The sequence below is a fragment of the Orycteropus afer genome, unplaced genomic scaffold (genome assembly GCF_000298275.1).
Source record: "Orycteropus afer afer isolate SDZICR_OR568_19922 unplaced genomic scaffold, OryAfe1.0 scaffold00175, whole genome shotgun sequence".
NCBI lineage: Eukaryota > Metazoa > Chordata > Mammalia > Tubulidentata > Orycteropodidae > Orycteropus > Orycteropus afer.
In genome coordinates this window covers 5,521,125-5,537,379 of record NW_006921762.1, presented here as the reverse complement: position 1 = coordinate 5,537,379, position 16,255 = coordinate 5,521,125, and the positions used below count along the sequence as shown (strand labels likewise).

Genomic DNA, 16,255 nt, shown 5'->3' with positions numbered 1-16,255 from the left:
CAGGAATTGATGGAATACCCACTGAGATGTTTCAACAAACAGATGCCCCACTGGAGGCACTCACTCGGTTATGCCAAGAGATTTGGAAGACAGCTACCTGGCTGGCTGACTGGAAAATATTTATATTTGTACCCATTCCAAAGAAAGGTGATCCCACAGAATATGGAAATTATTCAACAGTATCATTAATCACATGCAAATAAAATCTTACTGAAGATAATTCAAAACTGATTAACAGCAGTAAATTGACAGAGAACTTCCAGAGGTGCAGGCTGGATTCAGAAAAGGATGTGGAACAAGGGATATCATTGCTGATGTGAGATGGATCTTGGCTGAAAACAAAGAATAGTAGAAAGATGTTTACATGTTTACTTGTGTTTTATTGACTATGCCAAAGCATTTGATTGTGTAGATCATAACATATAGTGGGTAACATTGAGAAGAATGAGAATTCCAGAACACTTAATTGTGCTCATGAGGAACCTATACATAGACCAGGGAGGCTGTTGTTAGAATAGAACAAGAGGACCCTGCTTGGTTTAAAATCAAGAAGGGAGTGCGTCAGGGTTGTATCCTTTCACCATACTTATTCAGTCTATATGATGAGCAAATAATCCGAGAAGCTAGACTACATGAAGAAGAATGTGGCATGAGGATTGGAGGAAGAATCATTAACAACCTGCAATATGCTGACAACACCACTTTGCTTGCTGAAAGTGAGGATGATTTGAAGCACTTAGTGATGAAGATTGAAGACTACAGTCTGCTAAAAGAACTAACAGGTCTGTCCTGGAGGTTGTCCAAGGAATCTCCTTGGAAGCAAGAACGGCCCGACTTTGTCTCACCTACTTTGGTCATGTTGTCAGAAGGGAGCTTTCACTGGAAAGGGATGTCATGCTTGGTAAGGTGGAGGGTCGACAAAAGAGGGGAAGGCCCTCAACGAGATGGATTGACACAGTGGCAGCAGTGATGGGCTCAAGTATACCCAGGATCATGGAGCTGGTGCAGGACCGGGCGGTGTTTCGTTCTGTTGAGCATGGGGTCACTACGAGTAGGAAACGACTCGACGGCACCCAAAAACCAAACAACACATTTCCCCACTTTTCATTTTCAGGGAATCCTGTTTTAACCTCTTAGTTCATTAATTTGATATTTATCTTTTGTCTCTGAAATAGTTGCTTTAATATCAGTTTGGGGCATTTAATAGCACATTTGACTTTGTGTTGAAGATGATCAGATTCTCATAACTACATGCTGCAAATAAAGTTCTGTCACAATTTGTGTTACATTTAATATTTATTCAGTATTTATATTAGTATGGCTTATATAAATGCTATTCACAGCTGAGTCATGCAGTAAAAAAATTATTACTTTTTCCTTTTATTATTTTTCTTGGAATTAATATTTGTCTTGCTAAGCTTGCTTATTTTCTTATTTAATAACAAACTCTTTGCTAGTTTTGTAAACCACTACTGGAGACTTTCAGAGACTAATCAGATGCTCTATAACTTTCATTCTCCTGAAGAAGTCTCTCCTGGAGTTTCTGATTACTACCAATCTGGACTGGTTGCCCTCTATTCTTCATGTACTGCTGTTATCCTGGGATTTCTTTCCATTTACCCAGGGGATTCCTTTTGCTTCTCTCATTTCAGAACCATGTTTTTGTAAGTATTAGGGCTTCCTATAGATCTAGTTCCCCTCATTTCAGAATCTTCTTGGCGATTTTGGCATATATATATATATATATATATATATAGACTTTGGGAGCTCTGGTAGCATAGTGCCTAAGGCACTTGACTGCTAACCAGAAGGTTGGCGGTTCCTCGGAAGGAAGGTTGGGCAATCTACTTCCGTAGTGATACTGCCTCGGAAACCCAAGGAGGGGTCGCCATGAGCCGGGTCCGACTTGACGGCAAATAACAACAACAACAACATATAAACTTTGTTTATAAATTTTACTAACTGGTGGCGGTGGTTTGAAGATGGAAAAGATATTGATTTCTGTTTCTTAATTGTATACCCAGCTATTCAGAAATTCTTTTAATAATGATTCTTTCTGATTTTCCACACATACAGGTTCATTATCTGAACAAATGATAATTTTACTGTCTTTTCCTATTTTTGTATTTCCTTTATTCTCTAATGATAATAAACATTCTTGTCTTGTTTCAGACCTAAGACCTAAGTAAGAGTCTTTTTTGTTTTTTTTTTTACTAAGTATAATGTATTTTAGGCTTATTTATTATGTGTACATGTTTCTATGTTTTAACTTATATCTACTTATTTATATTTCATTATTGACTTTAAAAATCTTGATGGATGTGTAAATTTACCAAATGTCTTTCATTGAATGTGGAGATAATTATAGATATTTTTTTCTTGGTATTTTACATGGCAGACTAAATAAATATTATATTGAACCACTTTGTCCTGACTTGATCAGGACAGTGCTGTATTTTTTTGACATCTTCCTAAAGTTTATTTTTATTGTTTTCTTTAATAGTTTTGCATCTGATTTCATAAGTACTACTGTTTTTTTTTATTTATTTATGTCAGTGCAGTTTGTTAATTTTTGATTTCACTGTTAATGTTCCCAATATAAAAATAATTTGGAAACTTTACTTTGAAACAGTTCAAGTAGCTTTAGAATTATTGTTCTTAAATATTTGATAAAATTTAGTATATCATTGGCACATGGTGCTTTTTGAGGAGCTCAGCTCTTTGGCAACTTTCTTTTTTCTTTCTGTGATAATTGTCAGATATTCTTTCTGTGGCATGTTTGTTGTTCCTTAATGGAATTCATTATAACTTACTTGGAATGCTGTTAACATTGCTTATATATTCTTAGGGCATTAAATAAAACACCTTTGTGTTATGGACGTTAAATTGCTAAGTTCTTAAGGGCATTGGAGCTTTGGTGGTGCAGTGCTTAAGGCCCCAGGAGGTTGTCAGTTCAAACCCACCAGCCACTCTGTGGAAGGCAGATGGGGCAATATACTTCCTTGAAGATTTACAGCCGTGGAAACCCAGTGGGAGTTGCTTTGAGTCAGAATTGTCTCCATGGCAGTGAGTTTGGTTTTTTAAGGGCATTAGGATAAGAACCATCTTATGCTATTTATTGCCTCACATTCTAACCCTTAGTAGGGGAATATATTGACTTAATTTTTTCCTTTTTTCTTTCCTTCTGTGGTGGTGGTGGTGGGTGTTTTACAGGCTTCCCAGTTGGCGTGTATGTTGTAAAGAGAGTTCTTCTGCTTCATCATATTACTCTCAAGATGACAATTGTGCACTAGAAAATGAAGATGTACAATTCCAGAAAAAGGTACCTTAAATAAAATTGACAGTGTAATTTGTATGTCAGCTTTAAAAGACTCTCAAAATGTTCTGAATAAAAGTAATTTCAAAACTATTAAGCCATAAATTTTGGAGAGAGATTTGTATTTTTCCTTACTATAACGTGAGGCATTACTCAGATGATTCTTTAATTGAAATAAATCTGAAGTAGTTACATATTTTTTATCATTGCTCATATTTGGAATGTTGTAACATCCTGAATTGTACAGAAGGGAGAAAAATAGTGCCAGTTCAGAGTACTGAAAGCTAGTTGCTCTCATTTTTATGCTTTAAAAATAGTTAAAGAGTTTCTAAAGAAACCTCAGTCTTAAAAATTAAAAACTGTTGGAAAGTAGGATTACTGGAAGAGACTACAATCAATGACTTAATGTAGTTTGTTTTATATAATGATGTGGGATAAATAGACATAGTTCAAAAATAACTATTATTTTATAATTTTAAGTGAATAAAAAGTATGGTATATCCTTATAAAAAGACTATTATTTTTTGCTTTCACACACAGTTTATAAGACTTAGATTTTATCTATGAGACATCTGAAGAATAATATTATAATGAATTTAAATGAAGTATTAGAGGAGGAAACTTTCTTTCCATAAACATTTAGGTACCTAGTATGTGCTGGAGAGGCTCAGATACACAAAATAGAATGTGAACTTATTTTTATGAAACTTAAAACCTGGGAGAGACATTTAAAGACCTACAGATACCTGAATTGCTAACTTGAAAGTGAATAAATGCCAAAAGAGACATGAGTCAAAAGTGCAGTATGGACATTAATTCATCAGATGCTTATTGTTGCTGTTGTTATATGCCAGACCTGACTCATAGCGACCCCTCCTTGGGTTTCCAAGGCGGTATCACTGTGAAAGTAGATTGCCCGATCTTCCTTCCAGGGAGTGGCTGGTGGGTTTGAACCACCAGCCTTCTGGTTAGCAGTCAAGTGCCTTAGGCGCTAGGCTACCAGAGCTCCCAGCAGTATCACTGTGAAAGTAGATTGCCCGATCTTCCTTCCAGGGAGTGGCTGGGGGGTTTGAACCACCAGCCTTCTGGTTAGCAGTCAAGTGCCTTAGGCGCTAGGCTACCAGAGCTCCTATCAGATACTTATTGAAATTTATTTTGTGCCTAACAGATAGTGGAGGAGCTCTGGTAGCGTAGTAAAACTTAAACCTTTTACGTAGTAAAAGTAATTAGAATCAAATACATAAAAGACATTTTTATTGTGTAAAAGGAGGTGGTCTTTAATATTACTGTAGGACTGTTTTGTGAATCAATTTTTCAATTAGTTTCTTTTCTTTGCTGCAATATAGGATGAAAAAGAGGGACCTGTCAGTGCCGGGTTATCGGAAAAAGTGGGTTCAAATTTACCTTTACCTCCAGAAGAACATAAATTAAAAGATGACTATATTGTGGATATACAAGTAAGCTGTGTTGCTTTGATTTTTAATAATTTACTTTTTCAAACTACAAGATAGAAAAGCTTTGTTTGCTCAACATACTATGTATTGCTAATTTTTCTTTTTGAAGTACCATGCAGCAAGCCTGAAGATTATTCACTTGCTAATATTTCTTTTGAGAAAATGCAGTATTACAGATTTAATAATAACTGCGACTGTTTTCTTTATAGTGAAATTTGGATATAGATTCTCATTAATTCTGCCTTGGTTACCTGGTGCTGCTGTACAAAAATACCACAAATGTGTTGTCTTTAAAGAACAGAAGCTTATTGTGTCAACGGTTTTAGAGGCTTCAAATCAGGGGTGAGGTCCCTCCTTGTTGGTAGCTCTGGGTGTTCCTTGTCATTCCTTGCCTTATAGATGATTGCTCACATAGTCTCTCCTCTTCTGTATGTGTCTCTGTGTCTGTTTTTCCTTTTCATAAGATCACTCAAATGGGATTAGGTTTAGGACCTACCTAATCAGACAAGACCTCATTAATATAAAAACTCTTATTTCCAAACAAGGTCAGATTGACAGGTATGTTGTTGTTGTTGTTAAGTGCCGTCCAGTCGTTTCCGACTCATAGCGACCCCATGCACAGCAGAACGAAACACTGCCCAATCCCACGCCAGCCCCACAATCCCTGCTATACTTGAGCCCATTATCGCAGCCACCGTGTCAATCCATCTCGTTGAAGGCCTCCCCCTCTTTCGTTGACCCTCCACTCTACCAAGCATGACATCCTTCTCCAGGGAATGGTCCCTTCTGACAACATGACCAAAATAGGTGAGACGAAGTCTGGCCATTCTTGCTTCCAAGGAGCATTCTGGCTGCACTTCCTCCAGGACAGATCTGTTAGTTCTTTTAGCAGTCCATGGTACTTTCAGCATTCTCCGCCAGCACCACAACTCAAAAGCATCAACTCTTCTTCGGTGTTTCGCTCTCACATGCGTACAAGGCGATTGGAAATATCATGGCATGTGTCAGGCGCACCTTAGTCCTCAGGGAGATATCCTTGCTCCTCAGCACTTGAAACAGTTCCTTCGCAGTTGACTTTCCCAGTGCTACACGTTGTCTAATGTCCTGACTGCTGCTTTCGTTGGCATCGATTGTAGAACCAAGCAGCGTGAATTCTTTGACAACCTCAGTCTTCTCTCCATTTATTGTGATGCTGCTCCTTGGTCCAGTTGTGAGGATTTTTGTTTTCTTTCTATTGAGACGTAATCCATACTGCAGACTGTATTCTTCAACCTTCATCAGTAGGTGCCTTAAGTCATCCTCACTTTCAGCAAGCAAAGTTGTATTGTCTGCATATCTCAGGTTGTTAATGATTCTTCCTCCAATCCTGATACCACGTTTTTCTTCATACAGTCCAGCTTCTCGGATTATTTGCTCAGCATATAGATTGAATAAGTGTGGAGAAAGAATACAACCCTGATGCACTCCCTTCTTGATTTTAAACCATGTAGTGTCCCCTTGTTCTCTTCACATTTTCAGATGTCAGGAAAGATGTTTTCCTAATCTTCATTTACAACAAAAGAAAGTATTTGTATATAGAAAACAATATTTTGATACCTACATTTTATTACTTTTTGTGGAATGTGGATTCATAAATAATAGGTTAAATATATTTTCCCCCTTTTTCTCTCATATTATATTCTGAATATTGCTTTCCATTTCATGTACCAGATTTTATGAAAGACATTAAAAACAAGAATCTATATTATGGTATGCTAATCATGGGGTCTCTGGGTTTTGCAAAGGGTTAATGTGTGTGACTACTCACCGAAAGGTTGGAAGTTGGGCTCTACCAGAGGTCTCTCAGAAGAAAAACCAGGTGATCTACTTATGAAAAATCAGCCATTGAAAATCCTATGGTGCACCACCGTTCTACTCTGACACCTATGGGGCATCATGAGTTAAAAATGAGTCAGCAGCAACTGGTTTTAAGCTGATCAGAAGGCTGAGGCATCTGAAAACTGTGTAATATTAGTAATGGCTAGAGGAGCTGCAAAAGATAAAGGGAAAGACTAGATATCTTTACTATTAACAAAAACATTCTAGCTCAAAAAGGAGACTTTTATTTAGCCACAGCTAAGGAGCTCCTCGGAAGGAAGGTTGGGCATTCTACTTCTTTAGAGATACTGCCTCGGAAACCCATGGAGGGGTCACTATGAGTCCGGTCTGACTCGATGGCACATAACAACAACAAAGAGCTCAGGAAGGAGCTGTGGTGTCACAGTGCCTAAGGCATTTGACTGCTAACCAGAAGGTTGGTGGTTCAAACCCATCAGCCACTGTGTGGAAGGAAGATCAAGCAATCTACTTCTGCAAAGATTTACCACCTTGGAAGCCCAATGGAGGTTGCTGTGAGTTGGAATTGATTAGATAGCAGTGAGTTTTGTTTTTGTTTTGAAGGAACTCTGGTAGTGGATCAGGCATTTGACTGCTAACCAGAAGGTGGTTCAAACCCACCAGCTGCTCCATGGAAGGAAGGTGACACGATCTACTTTCATAGAGATTTATTGCCTTAAAAACCCAGTGGAGGTCACTGTGAGTCTAAATCGACTCAATGGCAGTGTATTTATCTTTTCAGCTTTATTTTACAATAGTTATCTAAAGACATAATGGTGAGATTTCTTGAGTTGGTTTCTAGAGGACATTTGTCAAAAGTTTGTGAGTAAGAATAAAAGTAATCCCTGTAGCCCTTTAATTATATGACTATCCTGAGTAATCCTGCCATTATGAATTTTCTAGAATTACTGTTATCATGATTTACTCTTATCCGAATGCTTTGAAGTGCTTACTGCATTTTATAGACCTGTGCTGTTGGATACAATAGCCACTAGCCACATGTGGCTATTGAGCACTTGAAATTTGGCCAGTGCAAATTGAGATTTGCTATAAATATAAAATGGATGTTAGATTTTGAAGGCTTAGTTAAAAAAAAATTACTGTAAAATACCTCAATTTTTTTATTGATTACTATTTGAAATGATAATTTTTAAAATTTGACTAGTTTATTTTTATTGATACAATTATTAGAAAATTTGGCTCACATTGTATAGTATATTGGACAATCTTTTTTATAGTTTAAATACTATAATAGTTCTTTTCTCAAGGCTTCCACCATAAAAATGCATATGACTTTTTGCTTTTTTTGGTGAATTTCTTAGTTTAAATAATTTCCCCAAACAATCACACTTTGTTTTCTCCTGACTCTGTACTGCATGTTTTCTTTCTGCTCCCATACTGGCCCAAGCTCTTATAGTCCATAATAGTTCATAAACTTTTTCTTTAAATGGTACAGGTATCTCTCATTTGATAGTCATTTATGTTTTTGGTGAAAGTTTGCATAGCAAATTATATTCTCATTTAACAGTTTTCTATACAGATTGTTCAGTGACATTGGCTATATTTTGTCAACATTTTCATTATTTCTGTTCTAATTTTTCTATATCCAGTAATCTAGTTTCCCTGCCCTCTTCCCTTTTCATCTTGCTTCAGAGTAAATGATGACCATTTGGTCTCATGTAGATACTTATTTAAAGAAGCACGGTACTCATGGATGAGACTCTTTTTTTTATCAGCCTATTATTTAGCTAAATGGTGACCTCAGTTAATGGTCTCAATTCCAAGTTTAAAGAATATGTCAGGTTGATAGTCTGAGGGAGTCCTCTAGTCTGAATAGGTAAATCTGGACCTTTTAAAACTTTAGTTCTGTTCCACATTTTTCGCCATTTTATCAGGAACCATCTGTTGTGCCTGATAATAACTGTCAGTAGTGGCAGCTGGGCACCATCTAGTTTTTCTGGTCTCAGAGTAGATGTAGTTGTGGTTTGTATAGACTATTAGTTCTGTAGACTAGTTTCTTTTCTGAGTCTTTGGTTTCTTTGTTTCTCTTTTATTCCAGATGAATAGAGACCTATCTTAAATGGTCACTTACAAACTTTTTTTTTTTTTTTTTTTAATTTTTATTGTGATTTGGTGAAAGTTTACAGAGCAAATTCACTTTCTATACTTTGTCTTGTGACATTGACTGCAGTTTCTCACAATGCAACAGCTCCCCTTCTGCTTTCTCCTCATAGTTATGTCTTCCCTCCCATGCATTCCTGCCCCCTGAGGTGTGTCCCTGTGCATACACAGCCCTTCTATTCTCCCATGATTGATCTCTCCAAGGAGTGTATCTACCTAATGTAAATGTTCGGCTCATATGCCTGTAAGCCACAGGAGTGGGTTCAATTCTAGATCTGAAGGACAGCTACCATAGTCACAGAGGTTGCACCAGGTTCTATCAGACCAGCAAACGTGGTCCCTTTTTTTTTTTTTTTTAATGATTTTGAGTTTTGTTCCACATTGTTCTCCCACTCTCACTCACAAGCTTTTTAAGACCCGAGATACTATTCACCAAACTAGGTCGTAGAACATAAACTTTATGAATTATATTATGCCATATGACTAAGTTGTTCTGTCAGACTATGGCCCTAAATGTTCAAACCTTGTAAACCAGTCCCACAAGGTGTTTGGTTAAGTTCAAAGAGTATCTGTGCCCACGTGTACTTTATTGTATATATGAATATATATGCACACACACGTACATATATATACATATATTGTTAGGTGCCGTAGAGTCAACTCATTGTGACCTACTATAGCAGAACAAAACACTGCCCGTTCCTTTGCCATCCTCGCAATCCTTGAGCTCATTTTTGAAGCTGCAACAGTCCATCTTGTTGAGGGTCTTCCCCTTTTTCACTAACCCCCCTCTTTACCAAGCATGATATTCTTCTTCAGGGGCTGGTCCCTTCTGACAACATGCTCAGAGTAGGTGAGATGAAGTTAGGGCATTCTGGCTTCTAAGGAGCATTCCAGCTGCACTTCTGCCAGGACAGATTTGTTCATTCTTCTGGCAGTTCATGGTATTCTCAATATCCTAAACCAACACCACAATTGAAAGGCATCATCTCTTATTTAGTCTTCCTTATTCTTGTCTAGCTTTCACATGCAGATGACGTGATTGAAAATGCCATGGCTTGGGTTAGGTACACACCTTAGTCTTCAAAGTCACATCTTTACTCTTCAACAGTTTGAAGAGGTCCTTTGCTGCAGATTTACCCAGTGCAATACGATGTCATATTTCTTGACTGCTGCTTCCATGGGTGTTGATTGTGGATCCAAGTAAAATGAAATCTTTAACAATTTCAATCTTTTCTCCGTTTATCATGATACTGCTTATTGGCCCAGTTGTGAGGATTTTTGTTTTCTTTATGTTGAGGTATACATCTAAATATATACACATATATACAAAATATATACCTATACACATGTATGGGAGCTCTGGTGGCATAGTGCTTAAGACATTTGACTGCTAACCAGAAGGCTGGCAGTTCAAAGCCACCAGCGACTTCTCGGAAGGAAGATTGGGCAATCTGCTTCTGTAGTGATACTGTCTCAGGAACCCAAGGAGGGGTCGCTGTGAGTCAGATCCAGCTCGAAGGCAGTGTTTTTTTTTTTTTTTTATACACATGTATACATACATACATATGTGACCACACATATGTTTTTTGGTGGTTGCAGAATTGTATATGTCATGGCATTCACTAAAAATGTCCTTTTTTCTTGTGGACTTCTTAGTGACATCATTTGCCTTGGTGAATGTGATACCAGCTTATCTTGGTCAAGCTGTGCATACTCCACCCATATTCAGTGTTACCTTTCCCGTAACCAAAATAACAAGTATCTGGTTGATCCTTCCTCCCCATCTCTATAGGTGTGTCTTTTTATAAATGTGAGATCATGTAATACTTCTGTCATTGACTTATTTCACTCAGTATAATGCCTTCTAAATTTCTCCATATTGTATTTTGGGAACTCATCATTTTTTATGGCTGCATGGCATTCAGTTGTACATATGAACCACATTTTGTTTATTTATTCATTTATTCATGGGCACTTTGGTTGTTTCCATCTTTCTGCCATTGTAAATAGTGCTACAGCCCGCATGGATGTGCATATGCGTGTCTTTGTCTCTTCCATTAGCTCTGTTGGCTGTATACCCAGAAGGTGGGATTGCTGGATAATGTAGTTTTATCTCTGTTTTTTTGAGGAAGTATCATCCTGTTTTCCAAAGTGGGTTATACCATTTTAGAATCCCACCATCAGTGGATATGGGTTCTAATCTCCCCATATCCTTGCCAGTATTTATTTAATTTATTTATTTAATCTGTGGCATTTCAGCAAAGGTACCATGTGTACTGCTATTGTTACAGTATTGGGCTGCTAGCCCAGACGTCAGTGTTTTGAACCCACCAGCCACTCTGTTTGAGAAAGGTGAAGCAGTCTGCTTTCATAAAGATTTATAACCTCAAACCCTGTTGGGCTGTTGTACTCTATCCTAAAGGGTCACTATGAGTTGGAATCAACTAGATAGCAGCGAGTTTGGGTTTTGTTTGAAAGTGCTGTTCTAGCCACCAGGCACTTGAAGATCATTATAAGTAGCCCTTACTCAAGACATTTAATAGTGTAGTTGAAGAAGGGAGGGAGACCTAAAGAAAGGAATTTGAGGTGTTACAGATACTAGGATAAAAGTCTATACAGGGAGAAGTGGAGGAACGGGAATGGGTAATTCTGCTTAGGGTTAGTTGTGGGCGATAAGAGGCTAATAAAGGTTTTCAGATATAAGTAAATGTTGGGTAGATTTCACATGGTGAGGTGGATGGCCAAGGGCATTCAGGGCTGAAGGAGCAAAATAGTGATATTGTGCTTTGTAATGTTACTTGTATATGTCTTAGGTTGTTATTTATTAATACACATTATCTCCTAAACTACTCAGGGGCAAGAACTATGTGTTGTTATTATTTTGCATACTTCCATAGGATTTCTGTCTTGTTAATAAACAACAAACAAAAAATCAGTTCCTGGTAAGTCAACTCCAACTTCATGGTGACCCCATGTGTGTCAGAGAATTGTGTTTCATGAGGTTTTCAATGGCTTGTTTTTTGGTAGTAAACAACCAGTCCTTTCTTCTGAGACATATCTCTAGGGTAGATATGAACCTCTAGCCTTTCAGTTAGCATCTGAGTGCATTAACTATTTATGCCACCCACAGACTCTATCTTGTTAACGTTGCTGTTGTTGTTATGTGCCGTTGAGTCAGCCCGACTCCTAGCGACCCCTCCTTGGGTTTCCGAGGCTATATCACTACTGAAGTAGATTGCCCAACCTATTGTGGTTGTTGTTATGTGCCGTCGAGTCAAACCCGACTCATAGTGACCCCTCCTTGGGTTTCCGAGGCAGTATCACTATGGAAGTAGGATTGCCCAACCTTCCTTCGGAGGAGTGGCTGGTGGGTTTGAACCGCCAGCCATCTGGTTAGCAGGCAAGTGTCTTAGCCACTATGCTACCAGAGCAACTTATAGCTTTTATTAATGGTAATACAAAGTAAGAAATGAGAAAGAGATAAGCTCCTTGTCTCAGTTTATGAAATGCCATGAGAAAATGTATAAATCCAGTGGCATAGCTTCCAGCATCATAGCAGTACTGGAACATAAAGTACAGTAAGATGACATATATTCCTTAAAGTGGTAATGTTGGAAGAAAGAATTTTTTTTAAAAGAACTTTTTTTGGTGAACATTCTTTATATGGTCACTTTGAAGAAATATTTCCTGTAAAGTTAGATAAAGAGGTAATTTATTAATCTCAAAATTTAATATAACTGTGTATGGGGGTGTGTGTGTGTGTGTGTGTATGTATATGTATATATGTATTTTATTTAAAAACATTTTTTTAAACAGAATAAGGAATCAAAAAAGTTAAGTCCCCCTGTAATCGAGACACTCCCTGCAATTGATCTACATGAAGAGTCTTCCAGTGTGGTTGTGAACAGTGAAAAGGTTGAAAATATTTCCAGCTCATCTACCTCAGAGATCACTCCAATCTCAAACTTTGAGTAAGTCATTACCAAGAAGAAAAAGAATCTCATTAGTCAATGGAAAAAAAAAAATTCTTGATGTGGTAAAGCAGCTTGATGTTCAAATTTGAAATTTAAGCTATTACGCAGACCTAAGTTGGTACGGCTGTGTTATGTGTTTTGTTAATGTAACAGTTATATAACCTATCTGTTTTAACTGCCTAACTCAATGCAGTTGATTAGATCCCAGCTGTGAAATTTCTACATTGTTTAGGTAAAGTTCGGTTCTGTTTTAAAAAACAGAGCTCATTTGAGTATAATCTTCCTTATAATTATGAAAACTCAGATTTCAGATTTTTTGTTTCCATTAGGAATCACTGTTGTGTTCCATTCATGTCATTGTGTGAGTAGCTACTCTTTTCAAACTTGATGCTAAATACTCAGAATATTTAGGTTTAATATGGCCTTTATTTAGAAAATCTGTTACATACTTCTCCTGGCTCCTTCCCAGCAACTCTCCAAAGACTAAAACAAAATGCTCTTTTCTTGCTAGTATATTAAGTACTTCCTTTATCAAATGAGTTAATAGATGTAAAGTTCATAAAGCAATAGAGCAATATCTGACACACAGTAAGAATATATCCAAAACCAAACCAAACCCACTGCCATCGAGTCGATTCCTACTCATAGCGATCCCCATAGGGTTTCCAAGGCTGTAAATCTGTATGGAAGTAGATTGCTTTATCTTCCTCCTGTGGGGCAGCTGGTTGGTTTGAACTGAGGACTTTCTGTTCAGCAGCCAGATGCCTTACTGACTGCCACCAGAGCTCCTTATGAATGCGTAAGTGTCAGTTAATAATCATAATACCGTTATCATCACTACTGTTTTCCCACAGTTTTTTTTTTTTTTTTTTTTAATCCTCAAGAATGCTAGGAAATGGGTGGAAGGAATTGGGTACAAGTAGGTTACAGTTGCCATTTGGAAGTTTGATCAGTAAGGGACAGAGGACAAGACATATACGTAATAACAATATTATTTAAAATAAATATTAAATGTTTACTCTAGAAAGAATGTAATATATCTGAATAGTGCATCTTATTCTACCATTTTACTAAATGTAACTGTCTAGTAAAATAGAGGTGAGGTGGGGCATGTATTTTTAAAATGCAATTCAAAAAGTGCCTAAGAACTTTAGTGTAATATTTTGAGATAATAGGTAATTTTTGATGCTATAGGCGACAATGCTAACATGGTAGAGTATATACTAACAGGCAGAAATTAAACTTTAGAGACTATATTTAGAATAAATAACATAAAAATCTTATTTTTGATACGACTGAATATTAATCTATAATTTTTTGTTTTAAAATTTGGTAATTATTTTGAAGCTGAGGACACAAACACATTTCAAATAAGTGATTTCTTGAAAACATTTCTGTAGAGCTGTGAAGCACTCTTCTTTTTTGGGTTTCAGTTATGTTTTGAAAATAACTAATGGCATGCTTAACTTACTTTACATTAAATCCATTAAATCACAAGATTGTCTTTTGTTTCTTTCTTTAGTGAAATAGAAAAATCTAGTCCTATCCCTATAGTCAAGCCAAGTGAAACTGAGCAGTCTGAAACTAACTGTGATGTTGGTGAGGCCCTTGACGCAAATGCTCCAGCTGAACAACCTTCCTTTGTCAGTCCACCTGAAAGGTGAGTGTAGACAATTGTTTGTCCTTTGTATGATTCTGTAACAACAGTAGTCTCACATTTGAATGGACTTTGGTGCATGCTTAATTCTACTTTATAATTGAGAGATTGCTGGTTCCTCTGTGCTTCTTTTTTGATTTATCTTGTATATAATTGTTGCAATTTAGATGATATAAATTTGTTGTCTAGCTAAAATTTGTATGTCTTTTGGTTTCAAATAGCCTTGTTGGCCAGCATATAGAAAATGTGTCATCTTCACATGGCAAAGGAAAGATAACAAAATCAGAATTTGAATCAAAAGTTTCAGCAAGTGAACAGGGTGGTGGTGATCCAAAATCTTCATTGACTCCTTCAGATAATTTAAAAAATGAGGTAGGTATATACTTGTACCATCTCCTACTTTCTTAAGCAATACATTTTAAATATTAGTTTTATAGCAGTTTGCTAACCATATTTGCCATAAGACCAGGGAGATAAGTAATTAAGCTGTGTGTGAAACTGTGAGAACTGTACTTCCTGAGAGGAAGTGTTATTTACATGTATATACCTACTGCCAGTATACTGTGTAGAGAGATTTGTTTCAGGTATGGACTCTCTTTGCTTATATGTAGTTAAAGTCCATATTATAACAAAATTTCTTAGCTATAGAAAAGAAGCTATAACTACTAAACTTAAAATATCTTCAGAATATCGTTAATTACACAAGGTGAAATTTAGCACTCCTTTGTCAGAATGACTTGCAGAGGACATTTTACCTTTGTTTATCTGTATGGAAAATACAACTCAAGTAAACCAAAAAAACCCAAACCCACTGCCATTGAGTTGATTCCAACTCATAGCGCCCCTTACTGGGTTTCTAAGACTGTAAATCTTTATGCAAGTGGATTGCCTCATCTTTCTCATGTGGAGCAGCTGGTGGATTTGAGCCACCAACCTTCTGTCTAGCAGCAAAATGCTGTACCCACTATGCCACCAGAGGTCCTTAAATTAAATAAATATAGCTTATATTGCTGAGTGTGATTCTTACAATAAAGTCAGGGCTTATACCAGTGGACTGTTTTTACTTTCTTCTTCTTTTGAGTTGTTGACTCACATAGACCCCAGTTTAGAATTTCTTGAATAAATGTTGACACAGCAGTTTAGGCTCCCTTAACATAAGGAATAACTTAAAAAGTTGAACTCCATGAACTTAACAAAAAACAAAACCAAATAGAATAAGAGAGTGGTTCCAGGTGCCAAATAGCTCAATCTATGTTTGTTCTTTTTTAATTTGGGTCTTCTGTTTCCACTTTCTCTTCCTGGTACTTTCAGGGAATCTGTACTCAAAAGTAAGTAAACTGCATTCTGGATATTTTTATTATTACTAGACCAGCTATTTTCCATGATAAAACCCCAAAAAACTTGTTGCAGTCAAGTCGATTCTGAATCATATAGGAACTGTCCCATAGGGCATCCAAGTCTGTACATCTTGACAGAAGCAGACTGCCACATCTTTCTTCTGTGGGGTGGCTGGTGTGCTGAGTGCTTAACCACTGTGCCACCAGGCTTCCTTGTTTCTGTGCTACTTTTTATAAGTATAGGGGTTCAACATTTCAGTTCAGCATCTTGAAAGAACTATTTTCTCATTGAAACTAAATCACCTATGTTATTCACTTGTCAAATACTACCAAAAATAAACCAAACCAAACTCACTGCCATCGAGTCAATTCCAACTCATAGCCACTCCCATTGGGGTCAGAGGCAGTAAATCTTTATGGAAGTAGATTTCCCTGTCTTTCTTCCATGGAGTGGATAATGGGTTTGAACCACTGACTTTCTGGTTAGCAGTCATATGCCTTAGGCATTGTGCCACCAG

At 37.0% G+C, this 16,255-nt stretch overlaps 1 protein-coding gene across 1 annotated transcript in view; it reads left to right on the top strand.

The window, feature by feature from the left end:
- The window catches only part of SUCO (SUN domain containing ossification factor), a 126,700-nt gene that overhangs the window by 43,328 nt on the left and 67,117 nt on the right, over positions 1-16,255 (top strand). The window contains exons 2-6 of the mRNA XM_007947112.2: positions 3,214-3,322; positions 4,663-4,773; positions 12,586-12,740; positions 14,266-14,403; positions 14,622-14,772. Of these exons, the coding sequence (XP_007945303.1) occupies positions 3,214-3,322; positions 4,663-4,773; positions 12,586-12,740; positions 14,266-14,403; positions 14,622-14,772 (664 nt within the window). The remainder of the gene's footprint in view (positions 1-3,213; positions 3,323-4,662; positions 4,774-12,585; positions 12,741-14,265; positions 14,404-14,621; positions 14,773-16,255) is intronic.